Source organism: Miniopterus natalensis, chromosome 6, assembly GCF_054644295.1.
Source record: "Miniopterus natalensis isolate mMinNat1 chromosome 6, mMinNat1.hap1, whole genome shotgun sequence".
In the NCBI taxonomy this organism is placed as follows: domain Eukaryota; kingdom Metazoa; phylum Chordata; class Mammalia; order Chiroptera; family Miniopteridae; genus Miniopterus; species Miniopterus natalensis.
In genome coordinates this window covers 27,400,593-27,428,214 of record NC_142086.1, presented here as the reverse complement: position 1 = coordinate 27,428,214, position 27,622 = coordinate 27,400,593, and the positions used below count along the sequence as shown (strand labels likewise).

Here is a 27,622-nt window from a genome sequence, read left to right as displayed (position 1 = left end):
CCAGCCCGAGACCCTTTGGTGGGTGGGTCTAACCACTGAGCCACACCAGCTTGGGTAAGGCCACCAACATTTTAGATCAAAGTTTTCATTGTATAAATGAGGCACAGGAGCATTTGTGATTAAGAAATAGCTGGTGTGCAATCCAGAAAATCATAGGATGTTTAAATAGAGATTTGGAAATAATCAGAAGTCATGACCAAGTCAACCTGAGGTCTCTTACTCAAGGAAACACGCCAACCCCTGATTAATAGATTACATTCTTGGGGAGACAAAAATTTATTTTTGTTAAAAGATTTTATTTTTTAATTACAGTTTACGTTCAATATTATTTTGATTTGGTTTCAGATGTACGACATAGTGGGTAGACAATCATATACTTTACAAAAGTGATCCCACGATAGAGACACAAATAATTGTGTTTTCTTATTTTCATGCGGCACTTTAGTGTTAATTTCATCACTAGCTTCATGGGTATTGTTGAGAAATCTTCACTCTGAGCACTTGCAATGCTCTTTACCCCCAGGGAAATGCCTTCATGGGCTGCCAGATGAAACACAGGATGCTTGGTGAAATTTGAATTTCAAATAACTCATGCAATATATAGGGTATACTTATGCTAAAAATCATTTATTTACCTAACATTCAAATTTCACCAATATTCTGTACATCTGTTGTTGTTGCTAAATGTGGCAATTCTACCTCCAGATGTTCAAAGTGGTACCAAGTTCTGAAAGGCAGGAACCGAAAACATGGGTGACATTTTCGCACAGCTGTCAACACTGGTTACTGACACATTTTCTGGGGACCTTTCGGATTTCTGTCAAAGGAAGGCTCATGTATGGCTTTCTCAGGGAGTCTTGCTGTTCTTCATGGACACACAACCCACCTCAGATACTGGCAGCCCAGGCAGCTGTCACTTATTCTCTTTATTCCCTCAGTTTATTATTATTTACTTTGAGGTTTGGTCATGAATGTGTATACCAGACCTTCTGTGAGGTGGGGGCAGAAGCAAAGGTGAAGATTTCTTTGGGATGAAGTAATGATTTTAAGGGTCAAATCAGGGGACAGGGGAGTGGGCAAGTAGGAAGGAGACTTCCACTTACTCAGACCCTTCATTTTTCTGTATAGGAGTCAGAGAACTTCCCATGGGGATAGTGAGCTGTAAAACTCTCCACTTTTTCTTGTCTGAACTTGAACTTAAAGGAGGTTGGAGCTTAGATGACTTTGTCATTTTTTTCTCACCCAGTTTCTCTCTCCCTCTATAAGTTAATTCAAAAGAAAAGCTGGTGTTGGGTCTTTTTTTTTTTTTAATTTTTGAAATTTATAGGATTTTTCTCATTCCAATTATAAAAATCAACCAATTTATTACAAAAACCTGCAGACTACTGTGACAAAGCCAAAGAAACAGCTTGTTTAAATGACTATTTACATTGAAATTCTGTCACCTCAAGGCAGACCTGTGTAAAAGAATGACTTTTCGTACCATGTTCTAGGGATCAGAGTGTTTTCCTGTCTAGCAGGTTGGAAAGAAAGTACTGAAAATTAGGCTTCTTGTTGGATAGGATTTTGTTTCCTGCCCAGAAATGGGATTTTGAAGGTTCATTTTATGAAGTTCTACGATGGTGAATGCCAGTGTCTGCCCTCTCTCCCCCAAGTGAGACCTCAAATGTTTGGTTGGTAGGGGGTGAGTATTTGAAATCAGAGGATATAAAGAAATTAAATAATGGAGTAGTTAGTGGTAGACTGTAACAATTAACAAAAGACAGTAAGGACTACTCGGCCGTAGCATTTGAATTCGCATAAGAGTAGCATTGCTTTGATTCATTCATGAAATATTTTGGAGTGCAAGCTTGGTGCTTTGATTAGTAAGGAGCTCCTGGCTAGTGAGAAGAGATTGAGTATAACAGTGGGAGAGAAGGGCTGTGGTAAAGGGACGTGCAGGTGCTGTGGGGCCAGAGAGGATGCAGTCTAAATTAGACAGGAAGTCCAAGATCAAGGGAAGAGTCACCTCCAAGGTAAGGTCTTTCCAGCTTTAACTTCTTCCTTGTGAGTCTTGGGGTCACAGCCTCGGGTTTCTCAGGATGGTCTTGATTTCTGATGTGCTGTTTTATCGTCAGACCCTGTGACAGAAAAAACCCTTTCCAACTTTTTAAATGGGAAATTCCGAAAAGAGAAATAGAGAATAATAGAGTGGTCCCTTGGGTTTCGAATGTATTCCATTCTGGAAGACCGAGTTCTGAAACGTTCGAAAACCGAGGGACTGACAGCCGACGGCTGGGCCTCAGGATCTTGCCCTCAGCGGAAGCCGTGTGGTAGGTTCGACTTCCGAGGCGCGTTCGAAAACCAAAGCATTTACTTTTGGGTTTACGGCGTTCTTAAACCGAAATGTTCGTCAATGGAGACGTTCAAAAACCGAGGTACCACTGTATAATGTAGCCATTACCCAGTTTCAACAATTACTCTCATGGCCAATTTTGTTCTATTTCTCCATCCACTCCTTCTCTCCCCCATATAATTTTTGTATTAGTCATGGTCCTCCAGAGAAACAGAACAAAACAGGTGTGTGTGTGTGTGTGTGTGTGTGTGTGTGTGTGTGTGTGTGTGTGTGTGTGTGTGTGTGTGAAAATATACGGAGATATTTATTTATTTGTTTATTTTTTTAAGGAATTGACTCTTGAGATGATGAGGGCTAGCAAGATTGAATCTCTGTGGGGCAGAGTTGATGTTGCAGTTTCTACTGGGAAGATAATGTGGAGGCAGAATTACTTCTTCCTTGGGTTTACTCTTAAGGCCTCAAGTGATTAGATTCCCCACCCGGTCATGCCGAGGATAATCTGTTTTGCTCGCTGTCTACTGATTTAAATGTTGAGCATGATATATAAAAATATCTTCACAGCAACAACTAAGCTGATCTTTGCCCTCAAACTGGGTGCTATGGGCTTAGCCAATCTGACATATAAAATGAACTGTTACAATTTTGAAACTAATGTCATCATATTATTTTGTTCATAATATTTTAGCATATATCTCTAAAGAATATTCTTTTTAAAAACTTAAAACACAATACTCTTATCACTCCTATGAAATTAAAAATTCTGAATTATTTTTGTTTGAATCGAGATACAAATTAAGCCCACACATTGATTCAGAGGAGTCTATTGATATACAAGTTCTCCTTTCATCTCTCTTTGTTTTGCTTATAATTTATCTGTGGAAAAACTAGTTTGTCCTGTAGAATGCATCATCTGGATTTCACTGGTTGCATCCCTGTGTCATTTAACATGCTTCTCTGTCCCTGTATTTCCTGTAAGTTGATAATACAGAGAGGAGCACACCCAGGTTCAATATTTTTTTGGGGGGATAATACGTCAGGCCCATCTTGTCTGGTTGTCTTTCTTGGATGTCAGCAATCTTTGTTTATCAATGCCTGAATTTACTAATTTATTAGGGTTTCTAAAGTTCTAAATTATATAATTTCTTCTGCAGCTATTAGCAGAAATTTTTATATAAAGAGAATATTTCCCTCATTGAGTATATGGGTATAGCTTTTCCTAATTCTTTATCCCAGTGTTTTTTCAAGTTGAATTGATAATCTCATATAGGTGTCTGCTGACATATTCTTGGGGGCAGGGAGGAAGGTCTGCAAGCTCTGTTATAATTTTCTAACTGCATTTTCATCTCAGCAATAACTAAGAATAAGCGTATTCTAGACTACCTGGATGAGCATCTTGTATGAGAGTTCAATCGGTGATCTCAGTGTTGGAGCCCATATTTGTATTTAGGATCATGACAGGGCAAATAGCACTGCTTTTGTTATCAAAGGTTGATGAATAAAGAAGATGGGCTTGCCCAGCCAACATGGCTCAGTGGTTGAGCATAAACCTAGGATCCAGGAGATGGCAGTTCGATTCCCGGTCAGAGCACATGCCCGGGTTGCGGGCTCGATCCCCAGTGGAGGGTGTGCAGAAGGCAGCCAATCAATGACTCTCACCATTGATATTTCTATCTCTCTCTCCCTCACCCTTCCTCTCTCTGAAGTCAATAAATAAAATATTTTATAAAAAAATAAAAAATAAAGAAGATGGGCTTAATATGCCAGACAACCTTTCAGGGGCTTTCAGTTTGAATAGAGAATTGAGTCAATTTGGGTGACACAATATACAGATTATGGACCAAAAAGAAGATACACTGTAGCTGTCAGTGCCAGAGTTATGCTGTGAAAGGTGAGAAATCATTGTTATACATTATTTGTATTAGTTTATTTGATTTGTGTTGGTTTTGTAGTTTTGCTTATATTTAATTTATAAATTGTTTTTATTTTTATAGTTGTCTATATATATTTTTTTCCTATTTAAGAAAATTTATAATAAAAACAACTTAAGTCAACATACTGGCTCTGAAAGAACGTTTTTCTTTTTTTCTTTTAAAAGGTTGCATATAACTCAAGTATGAGAAACACTGCTTTATCCTGTTCTGGCTTTCACAGGGCCATTAGGTAATCCCACATTCAGTGCACTTGGTCTTGTTAAGGAGTGTGCTCCTGGGGAGGGTGTGTACTGGGGATAAAGAGCTGTATTGGGGAAAGGGTGTTTGTGGGCCTCCTCCCCTCCCTGACATCATCCTTAAGCCACAGCGGCCTCCTTTGTACCTTTCATTGGTGCCTTGTGAGGTCTGGTAAATGGAGCATCTTAGGCCATACCTACATTACCAAAACAACTCTTTGGAAAGATAGAAAGCATAACAAAAGCTACCCAAAGCAGTCTTCTCCAACTTTAAAGTGCTGAGTTACCTGGGGATTGTTAAACACGCAGATTCTGACAGCAGGTAGGGGCTGGGGCCTGAGAGGCGGCATTTCTAAGCCTCCCAGGTGGATAACTATGTCAGTCATCTTACTTGACTTTTCTTAGATACAGAGTCAGCATTCAATAAATGCTCGTGATTCTTGTAATGCTTATTACAATTAGCTTGTGGCACGGAGAAGGGTGGATGCGATGGGGAAGAGAACAGGCTTAAAGGTAGGCGCACTTGAGTCAGGATCCCACTTTTGCTATTTATAAGCTACTTCACCTTTTTTCTCCCCCCCCCCATTATTTCATGGCTTTGTTCCTTTTGTTTTGTTTTTATTGTTTTCTTTGTTAAAGGAAAGTAGCCCAAATTCATAAAAGCATAGGTAAATTATGTGAGCACATAGTTTACTAAAATCTTATCAGTACTAAATACGAATGTCCAGAAAATGCTCATCTCAAATTTTTATGAAAATGCAACTAAAACAGCAGAGAGACAGCACAGCAAGCTTATTTAAAAAACTAAAATTGATAAAATTGAAACAAGTTAACAGTTTGCTTGGGTCAGGGAAATGGAACCTCCTATACCACTAAGAATGAAAAAATTCACAATCAGTTTATACCACTGCTAACTGCTAATTGGGCAAGTTAGCTTTTCAAAGCCTCTGGCCCGTTCATGTAAAATGGGGAGGAAAATACTATCAAGTGGAATTGACAGAACTCTGTACACTCCTAGAGTGGTGGATGCTCAACAGATGCCACTTTCCCCCTCTTTTCCCTTTTGGACATTGACTTGGGGTTGAATCTTGGTTCTTTGATGACACTGTTGTGAATCATGTTATCATCATTATGAAATGCACCTCTTCACCATTATCTTTAAAGTGAGAATAACTATGAGGGTTAAATTAATTGTGCACGTAAAATGTGTGGGCACTATTGGACGGCTCTTAGCTTCCCTCCCATTTAATAGCCTACCGCAGCTTTTCGGGTTTTTTTTGTTTTTTTTTAATATATCTTTATTGATTTCAGAGAGAGGAAAGGAGAGGGAGAGAGAGAGATAGAAACATCAATGATGAGAGAGTCATTGATCGGCTGCAGCCCGCAACCCGGGCATGTGCCCTGACCGGGAATGGAACCCTGATCGCCTGGATCCTAGGTTGACGCTTAACTGCTGAGCCATGCCCAGCCGGGCCCTACCGCAGCTTTTCTACCCCAGCTTCAGCCTTTCTGTTTCTTCTTTCTTACCCATCTAATTTTTTATATTCTCCAGCTTGAGGAGCCCTGCAACTCCACTCTCATGCCGTCCCTCCCTTGGCACATTGGGTGGCCTCTTCTGGAGCCCATCGCAACCAGCAGGGCACGGGAAATTGTGCTCTATTGCCTCCCAGTCCCATTCTTCACAGCCTAGACACACAGAGAGCACTTGGGGTTCCTGCCTGACTTGGAATAAGACACACCTCTGGAGAGCTTGGAGGCATTTCAAGCAAAAACAACCTATAACATTTACGCGGTGTCTACTATGTGGCAAGAACTTTACTTGTATTATGTCAGCTTATCCTCAGCTTTATAAGGTAGTTCTATGAATATCATCATGCTCATTTTATTTTATTTTATTTTATTGTTTTTGTTAACCCTCAACAAAGGATATTTTCCTATTTATTTTAGAGAGACTGGAAGGGCTGGAGAGAGAGAGAGAGGGAAAGAGAAACATTCATGTGAGAGAGAGACATTGATTGGTTGCCTCCTGAGGCCAGGGATAGAACCTGCAGCCAAGGTATGTGCCCTTGACCGGGAACAGAATCTGTGACACTTTGGTGTGTGAGACGACACTCTAACCAGTGAGCCTCACCAGCCGGGGCATCATTCTCCTTTTGTAGGAGAAGAAACTGAGGCAAAGTTAAAAAATGTCCGTCAGGTCAAGCACAGTGGTGGAGCTGGCCTTTGCATGCAAGCAGTCTGATACCAGAATCTGGGCTCTTATTCACCTGGAGGGAATTTTAGTGTCAATGCCTGGGCTCGCCCAGACTAATTGAAACAGAATCTCTAAGAATGGACTTCCGGCATTGGTTGCTTTTTTATGAACTCTTCAAGGGATTCTATGGTGCAGCCAAGATTGAGAAGTAGATAACGCTATGCTCTGGAGTCTCCCTCAGTGACTTGGGACCTGAGAGTTTGTAGAGGGCAACTGCTGTTCCTACTCTCTTCTTCCCCTCTGCCTGTTGGTGACCGTCATTCTTAAGGAGGTGTGGTAAGCTGAATAATGGTCTCCCAAAGTCGATCATGTCCTAATCTCCAGACACTGAGAATATGTTACCTTACATGTGTAGGGAAGGTAAAATTTGACCTCTATCCATGTTATAGCTGGGACTCTACACAAATAGACAAATTAACAAGAGAAACAGTTTTTTAGCACTTGCAGCACACATCAGGTCGGGGAAACCTCAACAAAAAGGAACTCAAAGCAGAGGCTTAGAGTTCCAGCTTATATAACATCCTTGGTAAAGAACAGCCAATTTGTAGGAAAGCAGTTTTAGGCTTCCAAGGGCGGCACATTGGGGGAAGGTAAATACATGGGAGGGAACTAGTGGAGTGAGGTTTACTTGATGCCATCTCTGGGACAATGAAAGAATGTAGGTTGTTTTTATAAAAGAAGGAATTCAGGGGCATGTTTATTTTTTGTTATAAATTTAAAGCAATTACTATTTATGATATTATTTTCCTAAGTATAAGACAGTTCAATGAATTTTTTTATTTTTTTCGATGGGGGCCTAAAATAAAGGAAGGCCTGGAGCTGATGGGGTCTGGTTACAGCATGAGAACAGCTTTAATGTATGTTCTTAGGGCCTTGTTAAAGCTAATTTCTAGGTACCAGTAGGACACTTGTGTAGAATATGAGCTCTCTAAGAAACTCCTTTTAGATACAAAAGTCCAAATCTTTAAAGGTATATCCATTTTAATGGATAAGCCTTTCTATAGCTTAAAACCAATAAAATAAGCCTTTATAGCTTAACTGTGGACACAAGAGGTGTCCCCAAAAGCATACAAAAGATGCAGTAATCTCAAGGTCCAAAATTTCTCCCAAAGATACTCTAAGAAAGTAAAGACCTTCATAGTTACAGGTGGTAAAGAAGCTCTGTCCTTTCACAGAGATGCCTTAAATCACAGACCCGGTGATCTGTGTTACCTGATGGGTTATACTGGAAAGTTTCCCAGCACAAACAAAATAAAGGAGAGCCGTCAAAGGCCCTTTATGGCTTCCTTATGGCAAATACACAAAAGAGACAAGAAAACAATGACAATTTCTGAGAGGCTGTATGTATCTCCAAACCAAATCCACAGAGTCACAATTTAAAGAACTAAGTTTTACAAATGTTTTTTTGGAAAAACATTTGGAAAGTAACTTTGGAAGGAAAGGGAAAGAAAAATTTTTACCTTCCTTTCTTGGCTGGGCTCTGCAAATGGAGATCTGGGATTGCTGACTTTGGTAAGAATTCTTACATATCGCTGGCTTTCTGCCTGTTTTCCCAGGATCCCATCTGCCGGCTCTGGAGCTGGTAGGGCATCCCAGCTCATCTGTGTCTGCAGAACCTGGGGAGGCAAAACTTGACCCGTTTAGACTTTTAGCTGAGACTCTTTAACAAAAAGACAGATTAACAAAGGAAAACAGTTTTATTTATTTATTTTATTTATTTATTTATTTATTTATTTATTTATTGAGAGGTCTTTTACTTTTCTGTGTGTTCTCTTACACGTTTACTTAATCTATTTGCATGTATTACTTTTATAATTTAAAAAAGTAGTTAATATAAACATGTAACAATAGACAATTGACGATGAAAGGAAAATCTAATATATTAATTCCAGTTCAGTAAAAAAATAGAATACTTATGTGTCAGTGCACATAAAGAGACTCTCCATACATGCATGGAAGTTTTTAAAAACATTTTTTTATTATTTTATTTTTTGATTTAACTTTGCAGTTAACACTGTTTTGTATTAGTTTCAGGTATACAGCACAGCGATAGACATTCATGTAGGTTACAAAGTGTTCCCTCAGATAATTCAGGTGCCCACATGGCACCACACAGAGTTATTACAATATTATTGACTATATTCCCAAAGCTTTATCTCACGTCCCCATGACTATTCTGTAACAACCAATTAGTACTTCTTAATCCCATCACCCTTTTTCACCCCGCTCCCCAATACCCCTCCCCGTGGTATCCATCAGTCTGTTCTCTGTGTCTGTAAGTTCGTTTTGTTTGTTCATTTATTTTGTTCTTTAGATCCCACATATAAGTGATATCACGTGGTATTTGTCTTTGTCTGACTTATTTCTCTTAGCATAATACCTTGTATTATATCCAAGCTGTCACAAACAGTAAGATTTCATTACTTTTTATGTACCACAGCTTTTGTAACCACTAGTCTATTGATGAGCACTTGGGTTGCTTTCACATCTTGGCTATTGTAAATAACACTGCAGTAAACATGGGGGTGCATATATCTTTTCAAATTAGTGTTCTGGGTTTCCTTGGCTATATTCCCAGAAGTAGTTTCACTGGATCATAAGGCAGTTCCATTTTTAATTTTTTGAGGGACCTTCACACTAAGAAAAACAGTTTATTAATGCATGCACTGCACATCACAGAGGGGAAAACCTCAGTGAAAAGTAAGTCAAGATGGTGGCTTAGAATTCTAGTTTATAGAGCATCTTCAGCAAAGAACAACACATTTGTAGGAGACTGAAAGCAGTTTTAGGCGGCAAACTATGGGAAAGTAAACATATGGGAGGGAGCTAATGAAATAAAGTTTGTTTGCAGATTCCTCTGGTGTCATCTCTGAGCTAAGAATCTATTTCTGGTGAAAAAAGAATTTATATCCTGCCCTCGGCAGAAAGGGGAGGGTATAGATAGCTTTTCCTTGCATTTGCTGCTGCTTAATTACCTTCAGCTCAAAATAATTTTTTAAAAAATATATTTTTATTGATTTCAGAGAGAGGAAAGGAGAGGGAGAGAGAGAGATAGAAATATCAATGATGAAAAAGTCTTTGATCGAGCCCGCAACCCGGGCATGTGCCCTGACTGGGAATTGAACCCTGATCGCCTGGATCCTAGGTCGATGCTCAACCGCTGAGCCACGTCCGGCTGGGCTCAAAGTAATTTTTATATCAAAGACGTATATTTTGTTTTATTTTGAATTTATCTTTATTGTTGAAAGTATTACAGATGTCTCCCCTTTTTCTCCATTGATCCCCTCCATCCCACATCCACCCCACCCCCAAGCCTTCCTCATACCAATGTCTGTGTCCCTAGGTTATGCACATATGCATATAAGTTCTTTGATTAATCTCTCCCCACCCACTCCCCCACCTCCCTTCTGAGATCCTTCAGTCTGTTCCATGCTTCTGTGTCTCTGGATCTCTTTTGTTCATCAGTTTATTTTGTTCATTATATTCCACATAGGAGTGAGATCATGTGGTACTTGTCTTTCTCAAAGAGGCGTATTTTAGTGTGAGATATCCTGGTTTCCTTCACATGGTAAAAGGGATTTTGGAGATTTGATTAAGTTAAAGATTTTGGGATGGGAAGATTACTCTGGATTATTTGAATTGACCTAATGTAATTACAAGGATCCTGGTCCTTATAAGAGGGAGACAGGAGGACCAGAGTCAGAAGAAGGACCTGTGACAACAGAAGAAGGGGGTTAGTATCAGAGAGAGAGAGGGGAAGATACTGTGTTGCTGACCTTGAGGATGGTGGAAGGCGAGCCAAGGAATGCAAGAAGTCTTTAGAAGTTGGAAAAGGCAAGGAAATGGGTTCTCCCCCAGAGCCTCTAGAGGGAGAATTACCCTGCTAACACCTTGGTTTTACTCCAGGGATATCCATTTCAGACTTCTGACCTTCAGAACTGTAAGTTATTAAATTTGTGTTGTACTTTCATGGTAATTTGTTAGAGCAGCAACAGGGCACGAAAGCAGGGGTATTTGGTATTGTAGAAAGAACAACGCCCACCAGTACCCCAGATATTTGGGTTCCTCTTCTGCTTTCTACCACTTACTGACTATGGACATTGTCTCAAGCTTAGCTGCCTCTTTGAAATGAAACCAGTACCACTGATGCATTCACAGGCAGGGCTGGGCCGATGGCCTCATCCACTTCACAGAGGCAGGGACATAGCCTTGATACTTTGGCTCAGCTCAGCGTAGCTCAGCCCGGCTCAGCATTCCAATGTGGAACCACTGTCCCCACTCCCCTAAGCTGAGCTTGCTATCTCTCACATTGTCTTGAGTTATTTTATCAGTAGCTAAAATTATCTTGTTTCTTTCTTTACTTGTCATAGGTACTGTCCAAAGTCAGGAATCATTATTTCTTAGATTGAGCTTAAAAAAAATAACAATTACTGCCCAGTCAGTGGAACTCAGTGGTTGAGTGTCAACCCATGAACCAAGAGGTCACCGGTTCCATTCCTGTTTAGGGCACATGCCCAGGTCGAGGGTTCGATTTCTAACAGGACATGAAAGAAGCAGCCTGTCGATGTTAATGTTTCTCTCTCATCGATGTTTCTATCTCTCTCTCCTTCTCCCTTCCTCTCTCTCTCAAATCAATAAAAACATATTAAAAAATAACAGTTACAATAAACAAATGAGACATAAATTTCCTAACACCAAGAGTCTGAGAGACTAAAGAGTTATTCTGCTGATGATTCCTCCTCTACTCCAGTCAAAATTGCACAGTGTTCAGCTATCACCCTACTGTTTCAGCCTCTGCTTATGTGATTTATTCTTTCATAAGCTAGATTGGAACATGACTTTCCCTCTCTTGCCTTCATTTCCACTGTTTGATAGTGGGCACAGAGCCTTATGTCCACATTGGCCATCTTTTTCAAAATGGGGAGATATTCTAGATAGACCTTTATATGACTGCACCTAGGACAAATGTATTTGGCAGTGATGACATCCAATAATAAGTGCTTGACTTCATGTATGCCATATTTAATGCCCAGCCCCTCTTTGTCCTCAGTAGTAATATGAAATGAAACCACAAACTTGAAAGATTTTAATGTAAAAGACCATGGGAAATTTGCAAACATTATTTTTCCAAATGATGTTTTGTTTGTTCTATTAGTTACAATAATGTGTTCATTATCTTTCTGAAAAAGGTGCACATAATCTTGGTTGGACCTACTTTCATACAATAGTTAACAGCTAAATTTGTTACATTTCCCTTTTTCCCAAAAGAAAAGAAAAAATTCTTTTTATGTTAAGGGAATTTGACCAAGGGCCTTCTAAACCAGCACTTTTAAAACATTTATTAAATTTATTGGGATGACATTGGTTAATAAAGTTATATAGGTTTCACAGAATTGAATGCTATATAGCAATCAAAATAAACTACATGCAATGAGATGTATTCTCACAAACATTTACATGAAATATATAAAGCATATATTAAAAAATTCCTACAAAAATACATATTAAGTTCAAAACTGGGTAAAACTAATATATAAAAATAAAAATCAGGATACTTAATTTGGTAAGAAGTATTGGTAACTAGGAGAGATCTCAAGGAGAAATTTTGGTTTTCTGGTAATATTTAATTTATTAGAGTTTTCTGCATGCATGTTATATTTTAATAAAAAGTAATTAAAATAAAAAGTTATATAGGTTTCGAGTATACAATTCTATAATACATTGCCTGTCATTGTGTGTTCACTACCCAAAGTCAAGTTTTCTCTGCCACCATATATTTGACCCCCTTTATCTTATTCTACCTCCCTCCACCCCCTCACCCTCTGGTAACCACCCTGCTGTTGTCTGTGTCTATGAGTGTTTGTTTGTTTGTTCATTTGTTGCTTTCAGTTTTATATCCCACATATGCATAACATCATATGGTTCTTGGCTTTTTCCACCTGACTTATTTCACTTAGCATGGTATTCTCAAGATCCATCCATGTGTTGTAAATGACAGTCTTTCATCTTTTCTTAGGTCTGAGTAGTATTTCATTATATATATGTACCACATCTTTTCCAATCATGTATAGAAGGACACTGGTTGATTCCATGTCTTGGCCACTATGAATAGTGCTGCAATGAACACAGGAGTACATATATTTCTATGAATAAATGTTTTCAAATTTTTCGGGTAAATACCCAGAAGAGGGATTGCTGGGTCATATGGTAACTCTATTCTAAAATTTTTGAGGAACCTCCATACTGTTTTCCATAGTGACTGTACCAATTTACAATCCCACCAGCAGTGAATGATGGTTTCTTTTTCTCCACCACTTCTCTAGCACTTGTGATTTCTTGTCTTGTTGATGATAGCCATTTTAACAGGTGGGAGGTGGTATTTCATTGTGGTTTTGATTTGCATTTCACTAAACCAGTACTTCTTAATGGGGAAGGAAATGTGATTTTGCCTCTTGGGACATTAATTAATATCTGTAGATATTTTTGATCACTACGACTTGAAAACAGTGCCGCCAGAATCTAGTACGTGGAGGCCAGAGATGTTGCTAAACATCTTGGCACAGGACAGCCCAACACAGCAAAGAACTCTCGGGCCTGAGATGTCAATAGCACTGTTGAGAAATTCTGCCCTCAACCAGTGTTTCTCAAACTTGAATGTGCTTATGAATCACCTGGAGATCTGGTTAAAATAAGAATTCTGATTTGATCTCATGTCCCCAGTGGATAGACTGTTCCTGGCACATCATAGTTGTTTAATAAATATTTGTTGAAAATATGGATGGATAGTTAGAGGAATGAGGGAATGAATGGTAGAACAGGCAGCCAAGAGCACTCATTGTCATTCCCATACGTATATGAATAATCTTAGAGGCACTTATTCCTAAGAAAATTGGATTTCCTCTCAACAAGCCAGAAATTTCCCAAAAACACTTTCCAGGGAATCACAGATATCCGTAGGTAAGAAATGACTTCCTTTCTCTGGCATCTCCCATTGTCCCTTCTGACATAGGGAGGGGGCTCAATGATTAGTTATTCTGGGTCATTGCCAAGGCTGGGTGTGTGTTAGATGGATACAGTGGGAAAAATGTGGAGACCCTAACCCTGGCCCCACATCTGAGCCTTCCCCAAGGGGAAAGGATTCATATAAAATCAAATTTATGTGTGTGTTGGTGGCAGGAGGAAGTGGAGAACAAGAATAGGTTTTCAGAGGAAAATCACATTAGAATACATTTCATGGGGTAGCCTGCTGGGGAAAAGACATCCACCAGTGGGCAATATGAAGCTGAAGGGTGGGGAGAACTGGATGCTTGTGTAGTTTGTAAACCTATGAGCTTCAGAAACCAGAGAGTTATTAGCCCTACCTGGAAAATCGTTTCCTTTCCCCTTATTTTTGGTTCTTTGGGCTTCTAATGATTATCTTCTATCAGCCACCCCTCTGCACACAGATATCCAAGCCAAGCCTGAATTTGGAACTTGATCCAGAAGTGTCTTTCTTTCCCAAGATGATCCTTGTGCTCTTGGAAGCAATTTGCTTAGGATCCTGATACATCTCTGCTGCCTTCTGAGAATGGGTTGTGGCAGGCAGAAGAGAGAAAAGGAAGGGAAGAGCAGGATGCAGGGAAGTGGGTAAAGAGGTGAATCAGCCAAGGCCATGAGAACTGGGCTACAGAAATCCTCTATAGATATGACAAGGATTCATCCAGATGTCACTGTCAATAGAGCTCCTGAGAATAGCGCTGCCCTGCTGGAAGGTGTGATGTAAATGCGTGTGTCAACGCTGTTGATTCAGGTGTGGTTACTGCGTTTTGGCTATCCACAGTCACACAGATTTCTCCTCCGGGCAGAGAGTGGGGAGCAGAATACTGGGTTGAGTTTGGGGCCCATGTCTTTGAGGGAGCCGTTTATCAAGACTGATGAGTGTTCTGCACCTTCCCCGGGACCTCAAAGGGATTGGAGTTTGCTATAAGGCTAACAGAGAGTGACGTTTGTATGTCACCAGAACGGGTTGCTAAGGTAGTTAGAGGAGTCCCCTTCTCAGGACATCTTTGAATAGAAACTAGATTTTTGTATTATGGGATGGTTTTAAGGGCTCTGATGCACATCTCTGTTATATCCCTTCTTTGCTCAAAACGTTCAGCCTCTTCTTATTGTATTGTCTGTAGAATAAAGCTTAAGCTTCTTAACCTGGCATTTAAGGTTCTCTATTATTTGGTTCTAAACCACCTTCCTAGGTTTTGTTTTAAAAGAAATTTGAAAACACTTGAAAAGCAGCAAACTAGAAAGAGAATGAAACTTCCTCAGTTTGGTAAAGAATAACTACCTCAAACCTACCGCTAACATTGTACTCAATGGTAAGAAACTAGATGCTTTCCCCTTAAGACTGGGAACAAGGCAAGCGCGTCTCCTTTAACCGCTCCTATTCAACATTATACTAGAAGTCCTAGCTAACGCAGGAAGGTAAGAAAAGGAAATACAAAGTATACAGATAGAGAAGGAAGAAATAAAACTGTCCTTGTCTGCAGATAACATAATTGTTTGCAGAACATCCCAAGGAATCAACAACAAAAAGCCCTACTGGTGCCAATAAGCTATTCTAGCAGGGTTGCAGGATGCAAGATTATTAGAGAAAAGTCAACCGCTCTCCTGTGTACCAGCAACAAATAGTCGGAATTTGAAATGAAAAACATACCGCTATATTAGCACCTCCCCCAAAAAAGAAAAGGGGAGAAAAGAGGTACTTAGGTATAAGTTTAACAAAATAGGTACAAGATCTATATAAGGAAACTACAAACTTTTAGGTTCTTACCACATCACTTATACTCATCTCTAGCGTCTAGACCTTTGTCAAATGAAGTCCTAGCAGACAAGTCAGCCCAGCTTTCCCTTTTGTTGGCAGCCCTGTGCTCTCTGACTTTGACTACAGTAGGTGGGAAAGAAAAGTTTCACCTCCTTCACATGTGCCAGCAGCTCAATGGTAGAAAATCCCAGAAGGAGAAGCCCTTTCCCTACAGTGTTTAACCCACTTAAAGGTGATTGATGGAAATTGATGGGCTACTCACAGACCTTTTCTAGTGTCTTCCCTTATCTAGGGGGATAGTATGAGATTTGGAATCAGATATATAAGGAATTTGGGATCTTAGCTCTAGTCTGTACTAACTCTGTGACTTCGAGTACATTAGTAAATCTCCCGACGTCTCAGTATTCACATGTGTGTGGTGGAAATAATACTTCCTTGAGTTGTCTCAAAGAGAGGATAACTGAAAAGGTATTAGCACATACCAGATGCTCAATGAACGCTGGCTTTCTTCGCATCTCAGGTCTGCATTACTCACAGAAACAGCCCACGCTTCTGTTTACGTTAAAGAGTTGGTTACAGGCAGGTGATGCAACATAACATTTGTTCTTACTTTCTATTTGTGTTTTGGTTTGTTTTTTCCTTAAGACATAAATCTTAAGATTACCTCACCATACATCATATTTTCAAGTTTACAGTTCTGTTTGTCATTCTGGATGTTTGGCTAAGAATTGTCCATGACACATGGATGTTTTTGTTATTTAAAGATTGAGAGGGGTGTGGGAATAAAATGCCGGGGTATAGAAGAGATCAAGACAAAATAGAATCTTAATATATGATAAAATAACTAGAATGGCAGCACTCTAGAATGATTATTGTCTTGTGACAGTCAGATTATTATTCTGGCCTCAGGAGCAGCTATTGAGCCACCCGCCTCCATCCAATATGAGCAAACTCATCAGGTGCCAGGGTTTATGACACTGACAGCTGACAAATGGCCTCTGGGGTATGGCAGTGGGGAGGTCACATTTAAATTTTTCTGTCGTAGCATCACTCTGCCTGTTTTCATATACTCTAAGCCTTTGGTTTTCAAAACTCAAGAACACATAAAAATCAACTGGCGAGTGCTTGTTGAAATTTAGACTCCTGGGCCTCCCCCTGCTGATGGATTTGGTAGATCTGAAGTGGAGCCCAGGAATCTGCATTTAACCACTGCAGCTGTTTCTGATACTGGTTGCCACCTAAGTCAGAGTTTCAGGGAGGTTGAGTCCATGCAGGAGCTCATCATTCACTGGCTATTTTTTGAGTGCTAACTAGGTGCAAGGCATTATGGGGGATATTGCCCTTGCTCACCAAAGGTTTAATAATGAGAGGAAAAATAACACTAGGGTATAGACAGGATAACAGCTGCCAGCTCTCTAGAGTCAGACTGTCGCCTTTTCCTTGTTTCCATTTCACTTTGTGCAAGCCTCACATTGGATTAGAATAATTTATGCACTTATCTCTCTACCAGATTGCATATTCCTTGGAAGCTAGCGAACTTCATTATTGACCTATCGCAATTTTTTCCATCATTTTTTGTTATTCCTATAACTTTGGTTTTGGTCATGACTCCAGCCCTGGCACCTGTGGCAATGTCTTGTTTGAGGCCATATGTTAGGAAATGGATTGTCTTTATAGGACTTGTCCAACAGGCTCTATTACATTACAGCTGCCATAACCATTCCCTTTGTCATATGTTCATCTTTTCTTTTTTTTTTTTTGCAACACAGATCAGCCTTTTATTGAATGTGTTACAAAAGGTTTAGTCAAAAAGACCAAAGCCCGTGTCATCATCAGACCCCTCCGACTTCTTTCTTCGCTTCCTCTCTCTGCTCAGCTGGGGCAGCAGCGGTGGAGGGGGCAGGGCCTCCTGCTGGGGCAGGCCCACCAGCCCCTACGCTGCAGATGAGGCTCCCGATGTCGACCTTGGCCAGAGCCTTTGCAAACAAGCCTGGCCAGGAAGGTTCAACGTTTACACCAGCTGCTTTAATGAGGACACTGATCTTATCCTCTGTCACTGTCACCTCTTCGTCATGCAGGATAAGGGCCGAGTAGATACAGGCGAGCTCTGAGACCGAGGCCATGGTGTGGGCGAGTAGTGGGCGGGCGCTGCCCGGAGTGGTGCTAGTCGCCAGGTGAAGTGAGGGCCTCACCCCAATGCGGCCTTAGCTTCCTCGGAAGAAATGAGCACCTTACCGGCAGCTGGGGACAAGGGCTGTATGTTCATCTTGATGGCCTGGAAGAGAGATAGCAAAGATCACGCTTGCCCCACTGGCTTCAGTTCTCACAGTGGGTAGTACATGCCTGAAGCTAGTGGTCATGTGGGAGGGGTAACAAGGTGAGTCCCATTGGGAAACACTCTATGGTACAAGTTTAGACAGAAAGGTATGATGCTCAAAAGGGTGTGGTCTCTAGGTTCACATTTATGCAGAATTGTGACATCCTGAAGGCTCATCTGCTCGACTTCATTCTAGGAGATATGAGCACATTGGTTTAGTCTCCAAGGAAGAAGAGTTTTAGATTGAGATCAGTCAGTGCCTGCTTTTCCTTCTTGAGACTGGAACCATTATAAATTCTGGGAAGAAGAGAACTGAGTTGAACTTGGCATTGAGGAAAGTGTGAAGGTAAGGATAGTTTAAAAAAACTTTCAAAACATTTGAAATTTGGGAAAGTGCTAGTACGAAATCCTAGAGAATCAAAAAAATTTAAAACTACATATGCTTGTATATGCTTTACTTTGAATGTTAAGGCAAATAGTAAAGGGAAGCTCAAGAAATAGTTCAAATTGGTTTAGTGTATTGGAATTTACAAATGTGTCTTAAAATATGAGTCAATTAAGATTTAGAAATACTTCATTTTAGTGGCGGCTCAAAGTGAAACTTTGGTTTAAGTTTTCTTCTATGGTATTTATTTTCTATTAGAGTTAGCTATTTGGTTGAGATGCCACCAAGGATACTGTAGAATATTTTCCTCTGGGTTACTTCCCCCTTTCGTGCACAGGCCTGGTCTGTGTTTTATGTGACTGTAACACTGAGAATTAACACCTAACACCCAATGTAGATTTTGGGATCTACCCAATATTATCTCTAAGTGCTGGAGTTTTTAAAATATTTCCCTTTTGGGTACTGAATGAGTGTGTGTGTGTGTGTGTGTGTGTGTGTGTGTGTGTGTGTGTTGGAGGAGGGCAGTCAGTAAAAAAGGGGCCAATATGGATATCAAGAGTTGTATCACGTCTTTAACCCAGAGGGTGATTTTGGTGTCATTAGGAGCAGAGAGGTTTTTGGATGGGGGAGGAGAATGAATTTTTAGAATGAACTGAAGTTGGAAGCCAGTGATTGAATTTTGCATCCTTGTAGGTCTGGGTGAACCACTTTCCCTTTGTGAGGTTATAAGTGGTGAGATCAGGCAGGGAGGATGTTGAAAAAGGACCTTTTTGTTTCCTTGCCTGGTGATTTTCCCTGGGGGTTTCTGCTGGCTGGCTGGCAGGTATGTTCTGCTTTGCGGGTGAGGAAAGCCCTGTGTTCTCTTTCCAAGGGGGATGTGTCTGTTATTTGGATTAAGATCTAATCAAACTCTGGAGTGCTTGGCTTTTACAAGTAATAAATTGTGCCTGTGGGGAACATTAAGCAGGGGACAAAAAAAAAAAAGATCTATGGGTAATGGTGTCATCTAGGAGATGACATTGAAGTGATATTTGAGGACTTGGGCAACTTTTTCTTTCCACATTGAAAATGAAGTAAAAATGAATGTCATTTGAGGTGCCACTGGGAGCAACTGGGTTTTTTGGGTCAGGCAGATAGAGCAAGCCTGCTTTCACTTCGTTCTGTTTAGGTCATTTAAGCAGAAAATGATTGGAACCATCAGATTGTTTTAGGTGAAAAGGCTAAAGATACAGAAGTTTTGTAACTGAAGTAGGAACAGGGAGGGACTCACTTTCCCCCTTACTCCGATCACTTCCTATCCCTCTTTAAAAGCCTTCAACTACTTACATCCCCATTGGCTCCCTATCACATCCCAATGGCCCTACTGAACTATACTGGTTTGCTCAGCCCTTGGGGCAGCAGGAACCTGTTAGCAGGTCTTGAAGGTGGTTTAGGGAGATTCTTTAGCCTACAGTTTTCACATTTAGGAACGGCTCCAAATTTAATTTTTCATGTTATTTTCAACATTAGCTATATATTTTATGTGTGTGTCGAAAGTGTTTATGAGTTAAATCTAGGTATGAATCACAACTTTATCATTCATTAGCTACATGACTTTGGGCAAGTCATTTCACCTCTAAGTGCCTTGTGGTTTAAAAACAACCATAATTTTTGTAACTCTCTTTTGGCATTTTCTTTCTTTTTTAATATACCTGGAGCCTCAAAAAGTGGAACCCCTACCCTCTGAGAGGTCCCAGTTACTTGCTACATAGGCTCTTATAATACAGTAATGAACACAGAGGCTGATGACAAGGACAGGCCTTCAATGACTTATCACACTAAGAATTCATTAAAGTGAGAACTGGGTATTCTGATAAGGTATAAGAGGGATGCTCTCCTGTCTGGGTCATCAGGGAGGATTCAATTGAAGAGGCTAAGGGAAGTCAGTCAAATTTGGGGCAGGGGAGGGTAAGGAAGTAGAGGCAATAGGTCTCAATAACTAATTAGTTTTCAGGGATATAGGTGGAGTCTAGGGTAATTTTCATATTTTGAATTTGAACAAGTAAGTGAATGGTGGTGTTAACCAAAATAGCTAACTGGGGAAAAACTATTTTCTGCCAGTGGGTGAGTGGATTCTATGACCAGTTCAATTTTGGGGTATGTTGAGTATGAATGCGCTTTGAGACATCACACTGGAGATATTTTTAAGTAAATGACCCTGTATTATAAGAAGGGCCTAGTTACTCTTGTTCATTTAGAACTTTGTAGCGTATAAGGCACTATCCAGGCCCAATGGGGGAGCAGAAAGAATGGGTTTATGGTCCCTGCTTTCAAGGGACCTATTCTCTCATTGCAGTCAAGAAATTAAATAGCCGCAGAAGATTCCAGTAACCCTCTAAGACAACAGCAGGAGAAACGTTATAGATTGTACATGAATAACGGCCAAGAGAATTATATGGATGCTTCTTGCTCTTCAGCAGTTAGTATCCAAATAAAAATTTTCACCTGGGCTTACTTCTGTTTTACTTTGGTAATCTGAGGTGGGTTGAGAACAACATGAGCTTGTTTAATAAGTACTGTGGGTTAGTTACTTTGGAGTAACCCATTTTAATTTTACTAGGTGGATACTGTTATTTGTCCCATTTTACAGAAGAGAAAACTGGGGCACTTAGAGGTTAAATGACTTGCCCAAAGTCATGTAGCCAATGGATGATAAAGTTGCTATTCATACCTAGTCAGTCTGAACCCAAAGCCCCTTCTCAGTTTTTAAAAAATCCTATTCTTTTTAGTAAATATATCCCCTGTTATGTAAGTTATTTGAAAACTTTATTTTTAGTGGCTACAAAGTTTATTTAATCTTTCTCCCAATTTTAGACATCTATATTGCATTTAATTTGGTGCCTGCATTTCCAGTTATATTTTTAGGATAAATTCCTGGAAGTGGGTCCCCTTAAGGCTCCTTAAAACATCAATTTTTTCCCCAGAAGCCTTCAAATAATTTACGGTCTGAATGTATTTTTTAATCCCACATGTTCCATAGGGTTGCCTAAACCAAGACAAACGGGAGAACTCAAAGTAACACTATGATGAAGATGGTAGTTAGGATACTGAATCACAGAATGTTAGAGCAGGAAGGAACTCCAGGTATTATCTAGGCCACATTTTCTTTGATTAATTAAGAACTAAGGCTCAAAGAGATTAAGGACATGCCCCAAACCATACCACTAATTCAATTCAGGGTTAGGAGAAGAACCTGCACTCAGCACTATGTGATCTATTGAGTCTCTTGGATGGTTCACAGGATTCAGGGTGTGCTGAAATCTGGGGTCTTGAGTAGATATTTAAGAGAGTATTATCATCTGAGTCAGTTTCACAGTCCCCCTTGAAACATCACAGTTGTGTCAGAGAGATGTGGAAGTAACCCAAAAGGGTCTTCCCTGAATTGAGAAGTTCAATACCCACCCATGGAGATAAAAAACTCTGCTGGGCCAGGGGAACACCGAAGTCCCCTTTTATGATAAGATCTACAGGGTGATTCTGAACTCTCTCTTCATTATTCCATTGATTGTGTCATACATTTGAACAAAGGGCTGCTCACATAATTCAAAACTTACATAATTCAAGACTGATTTTCTATAGCACTGACCAAGGATGGAGGATATTCTGTTTATTATTGCTCCAACATGCAGCAGCTGTGTAAACAGAACTTACAATTGATTTGCCTTGGTATCTATCTGGGTTAACCTGTTAAGCCTCAAAATTTCAATAACCTGGCACAACCAAGGGTTGCACAAAATCTGACGTAGGCTGGTGAACCATCCTCTATGTTGCAGACATGCCATGTCAAGGTTGGCAAGACAGGGGAAGAGTGTTAAAGGAGTCATGTAGGCTCTTAAGTGACTCAGGCTGAAGATGATAAATGCCACAGTCTGTTGACCACAACTAGAAACATGGTTCTGATTGAACTGGAGGACAGGCTAGGAAAAGTCTGTGGAGGAACTCACAGATATTTGATGTGCACTAATAGTTTCTTCCACACATTTGATTCTTGATACTTCGAAATGACCTACTTAAAAAAATTTGTAGGCAATTTTATATCATTTCAAGTTTTAGACATAAAAGTAAAATTTTCATATTACTTTCCTTCAAATATGCTTAAGAAATTCTTTTGGAATCCCTGTTAAAAACAATGAAATTTTTGCTTAATAGTTGTGAGATTTGGGTAAGTCTTTTAACTTCTCTAAACCTGTATCCCAATTGAAAATGGGATTTAATCTCTCATTCATGGCTATGTTGTAAAAATTAGGTCAGAGATCTCAGGCAAAACACTTGGCAGAAGGCCTAGAACAAGGTAAGTGTTCAAAGACTGAGACTTTTTCTTCTTACTGGTATTATTGATATTGTAATGGATCTACTACTGTTGACAGTAATATCATTTTATCATTTCCTCTGAATCAGTGGCATATCCATAATCATCAGAAGACAGGGAACAAGCGATGTTTTGGCTAAGTTCTGGAAATAAAATGTTTTCATCTTCTGTATGTTCTTATCTCAGTAGTCATGGGGAGTTTCAAAGGTCATGCCCTCCCCGGAACTTTCTTCTTCATCATGGGTATTTGGTGGACTCTGAAGTGCGTTCTGAAGTATGCCTACAGAAAGCACAAGCGGACTTCCTATCTTGGTTCCAAAGCATTATTCCATCGAATCGATATTGTGGAGGGAATTGTAGTAATCTGCATGGCTTTAATTGGTAAGTGGACTATTTCTGTATTCTGTTTTCTCCTTTTGGATATTTTCACATGCAAAGAGAAGATTTAATATCAAGTCAAGAAATTGCTAAAAAGAATTTTTACTTTAAAATATCTCTGAACATATATTCTAATTATAATTTCTACCTTATATAATTGTTAGAAGGTGATATATCATATTCATACAAAGGTTTATTCCTTAATGAGTTAGTCATGCTAATTAACTTACCTGCCCACTTAGGGTTAATTTCCTTTATACAATTAGCTGGAGCCTCTGAAATAATTTTATACCAAGTATTCTGATGCCTGAAAGAGTAAATTTCATCAGAACCATTTTTCAAAATGATATCAAAATAATCAAGAGATTATGGGAAAACTTCAATAATAATCACTGATAATAAGCTGTACAGAGAGTTAGGCTGAAGAAGACTTGCCTCATGCACTCATCCCTTTTGTGTGCTTTCTAAATTGAAGAGGGAGTTAGGTACAACGACTTCTAAGGCCTTTCCATTGACTATAAGATTCTGTAAAAATGCCCTGTGTTTTTAGCATTTCACTTCAGTCTCTCCTTTATGAAGGGCTAAACTTCCAAATTTCCTTTGGATTTCTTCATGCTTAATTCATGGCCATGGGTCTTTGCTATGGCCATCACATTACAGAACAACCATTTCCCAAGAGAGAAATTTCTGTGCCAAATTCTATAGATTAACAAAAAAGGCAGCGTTTTTCAAGAAAGTTTAACTGTGTGTAGCTGGCCAGACTATATACTATGTCTATCTGTGCTTTCTCAGTTACCCTTAATTGGGAAAAAGCTGAGCTCTAGCATTTTTATACTGAACCAACCACGACTCCCTACTTTGTGGCAGCTACCCAGAGACAGAGCATGTAGAAAGAAGTAATCAGCCTCTGTGGGACTGATCTTACAAATCCAAACCCCAAATCATTCAGGATTTATTTAGTCATTATAGTAAAGTAGGAATTAAGATCATTAGTGGAGCTGATCATGAAACTAAGTAGAACTAAATCTTCAGCTTTAAAGGTCTGAAATAGCTGTTTGACTGAATTGATTGTCTTTGATTAAAAGTGATTATCCAAACCAATATTTGAACCTCTAAAACAAGCCTAAACCACCACTGCTCAGCTACTAGGGAACATCCCAGAAATAAGAATTAATGCCATAAAAGAACACTAGATTGGACTAAGCAGTGGGCTACTCCTCCTGCATCTTCCCGCTTTCTTGGTAAAGTTATGAAGAGAGTTACTAAAACTTTAATATATTCTTCTACAGGTATGCTTGGGGAACAGTTTATTGTTGGAGGGCCCCACCTGTCCTTGTATAACTATAAAGAAGGCCGGTGGATCCAGCTCCTGGGCTGGCATCACACTACCATGTATTTCTTCTTTGGACTGCTGGGCGTGACAAACATCCTGTGTTCCACCATCAGTTCACTTCCTACCTCTTTAAGCAAGTTAATGATGTCCAATGCCTTATTTGTGGAGGGTAAGTATGAGTGAGTATTTTCCTGTAGCTTTCACTACTATTGGACATTTGTCTAGCCCTTTATAATAATATTCCTGTAGTGTCTTGGTGCAGCGTTGGCCCATGGGTTACCAATTTGGGCCATGGTGAACTATTTGATGCCCTAGGTAGGATGCCAAATATTTTCCCTCCCTACTGACTCATTTAGTAAAACTGAACAAGCACAATCACTAAAAGTGCTTTATTCACGTTTCACATCTGTCTTAAAGAATCACCTGCCACGATTATTTATCCCTGGGTTATCCTGGAGATTATCATGATTTTTGTTTTTAAAAGTGAAACTGAGCTCAGAGTAGTGAAACATGAATATCCTGTTTGAGAAGACACAGTAGAGTAGCTTCCACCGCCTAACTAGTCTTTTTTATATTGATATAGTTACTCCAAAAAAAACTCAGTCACATAAAAATATGAAGTCCTGTTTTTGAGAGATAAATGAAGAACATTTTTTTCAGTTGGCCTCCTGTTGCTGTACGGGGAAACACTGAAAAGAAGTGTTTAGTGATCTGTTTTCATTTATTGTTATTTATAATGAACATATTGATTGTGGAACTAAAAAATCCCAAATTATCAAGAGGCAGTCATTTCCTAACTGTCCACCTTGCCTGCCACATGTGAAGATAAAGGACTTTGGTTAACCCTTCTTTGAGAACAAGGGCTAGATAAAAGATGGGCACCAACAACCTGAGTCTTATCATCTCAGGGTGTTACGATATTTTTAAGAAACACCTTTTCTCCTTCATCTAAATGAAAAGAGATGATGAAGCTGTAATCTTTCCATGAGATTAAGAAATGTAGTTAGCTACTACTTCTTGGGAGCTTCCAGAGCATCTCGTGATTTATGTATATATTTGCTTCCTCCAACAGACTGAATTCCTTAACTTGAGGCTTTGTCTCACTCATCTGTGCAGTCACCCTAACTCCTGCTCTCCACACTCATCACAGTTATTGTTCATCTTCCTGTGCTGAAGATGCTTTGAGACACAGTTAGTTGAAAGCATCATGCTGTGTGGGAGGAGAGAATAAAGGCTGGGGAAGGGAAAAGAGTGTTAGATTTCAAAAATTCCATTCTAAAGACGTGGCGATGACTCCTAAAATGTCATTACTGTGGGAAGCTGGGAAGCAGTGGGCACCAGATATTTTGAACAAATGTGTGTACGTGTAAAATTCTGTGGAGAGACGGGATGGGAAGAGAAACTGGTTTCATTTAAAAATACAAACTATTTTTCCCCTTTCTGTCAGCTTTTATTTTCTACAACCACACCCATGGCCGGGAAATTCTGGACGTCTTTGTCCACCAGCTGCTGGTCTTGGTCATCTTTTTGGGAGGCCTGGTTGCCTTCATGGAGCTCTTCATACGCTCCAATGTAACCGTGGAGCTTCTGCTCATGAGCTTTATCCTGCTTCAGGGGAGCTGGTTCTGGCAGGTGAGTTGGGGCCTCCAGCTAACATACGTGGTGTCTCCACCTATAACCTCCTCTCTTTGTTTGGTGGGGCATGTTGCCCTAGAAACAAGAGACTTCCTCCTGATGTGCTGCTGTAGCGAGAATGTGGGCCTCCAAGAGCAACCCTGGCGGGAGCAATGACAGCAGTGGGCAATGAAGCGGGGCGTGCCCATCTGCATCACCCACCTGGCCATCCACTGTGTAGGAACTCTGAGCTGGTGCTTTTAGTTGGAAGTAGTTCCTGACGCGAAAGCAACTTACAACCTAATGGATAGTAAGCTTGAGAAAAATATGAAAGGCAGAAAATGGAGGAAACTACTATTTATTGAGAAACAACTAAGGGCCAGCAACTATACAGGTCTTTCACGCGCATATTGTTTCATTATGTCCTTACAATGACTTGTAAGTTAGATATTATCATTCTCAGCATGTTCTGATAAGGAAAACTCAAAGAGACCAAGTTACTTTCCCAGTGTCACAAAATAATGGAAGCAGAATTTAAATGTGGGTGTGTGACCCCAAATCCCAGGTTCTTTCCGTTTTACTCCATCAAATTCCTAACCTTCATGTGTTGTTGAAAAATTATATTCCAATCGGTGAACAGGTATTTTACGGAAAATGGGAAATCATTTTCCTGTAGTTTAATCAGGAAAGACTCCTTAGAAGTGATTTTTAGTCACGAGAGAGCAGGGGTTTGGGACCATGAGGTTATTTCAGGAACTTGAATTTCACAAGAGGAATGAGAAGAAGCTTTGGCAGGCAAGGGGGAGAGGAACATCATGGTCAAAACAGAGGATAGGAAAGATGTGTATTTAAGCATGTGAGGAGTAGAAAGGCTGTTGGAGCAGAGGCCAGTAAAGAGGGGCTACATTTCAGAGTCACTTTGAAGAAAAAATGATATAGGAAAAGTAACAAATGTCCTATAATGTGATAAAATTAATAATTGGTCAATTTACATAGAGAAGTTGGTTTTTTTTAGATTATTTGTCATCTTCTGAGAACATAAATAGAATGGAATATGAAACATCATTATGCATTCTATATCTCCTGGTTGGGATGTTTTACCGTGTGTATGTATTATTACCTATTGACAAATAAAGATAAATTTAAAACTTTTTTAATGACAAAAAATAAGGAGATTTATTTAACTCTCATAATAAATGCCAAAGTAGAGTGGACTGCTGGAGTCATGTCCAGTTATCACTTCCCTCCTCTAAGAAGCTCTTGGCTCTGCCCTCTTCTGCGTGTTGGTGCCACCTGAAGGCAGTCTCTCTGCCGTCTCCACTTCTCCTCCTTGGTTATGAGGGTGCTCTCCAGCTAGTCTTCAGTTGCAGTTGATTATTCAGGATGTTTTTTCCATATTTTAGTTGTAATTCCAGTTTGGTCCTGGGAGAGTGTCAGTGTAGCTTCTACTCAATCTGCCACCATTTTGGAATCTTGAATTTAAAACATTTTTGAAGAGATAACTTCCGGTCAAGATGACACAGTGACTTTACATTTCAGTGTATCTCCTCTGTTCCATACATATAACAATGACAGATAAAATATCAAAACTACTTATAAAAATAAAAAAGAAATTAAAAGAAGAAAATAAACAAACAAAAAATTAAAAAATTAAAAATGCCTAGCTGCAGTTAAATAGTATGAACAAAAACAGG

General features: G+C 39.7%; 1 protein-coding gene and 1 pseudogene across 4 annotated transcripts in view; one reads left to right on the top strand and one right to left on the bottom strand.

The window, feature by feature from the left end:
- The window catches only part of TMEM45A (transmembrane protein 45A), a 74,353-nt gene that overhangs the window by 35,271 nt on the left and 11,460 nt on the right, over positions 1–27,622 (top strand). For 2 of the 4 annotated variants that reach the window (XM_016199706.2, XM_016199705.2), the window contains exons 2-4: positions 22,790–22,984; positions 24,271–24,483; positions 25,762–25,946. In XM_016199706.2, the coding sequence (XP_016055192.2) occupies positions 22,795–22,984; positions 24,271–24,483; positions 25,762–25,946 (588 nt within the window). In that variant the 5' untranslated portion in view covers positions 22,790–22,794. Of the gene's footprint in view, positions 1–6,860; positions 7,033–18,125; positions 18,217–22,789; positions 22,985–24,270; positions 24,484–25,761; positions 25,947–27,622 lie in introns of those variants that run through there. The other 2 variants (XM_016199708.2, XM_016199707.2) reach the window with 2 other exon arrangements.
- On the bottom strand, positions 17,355–17,701 carry LOC107527080 (large ribosomal subunit protein P1 pseudogene; annotated as a pseudogene).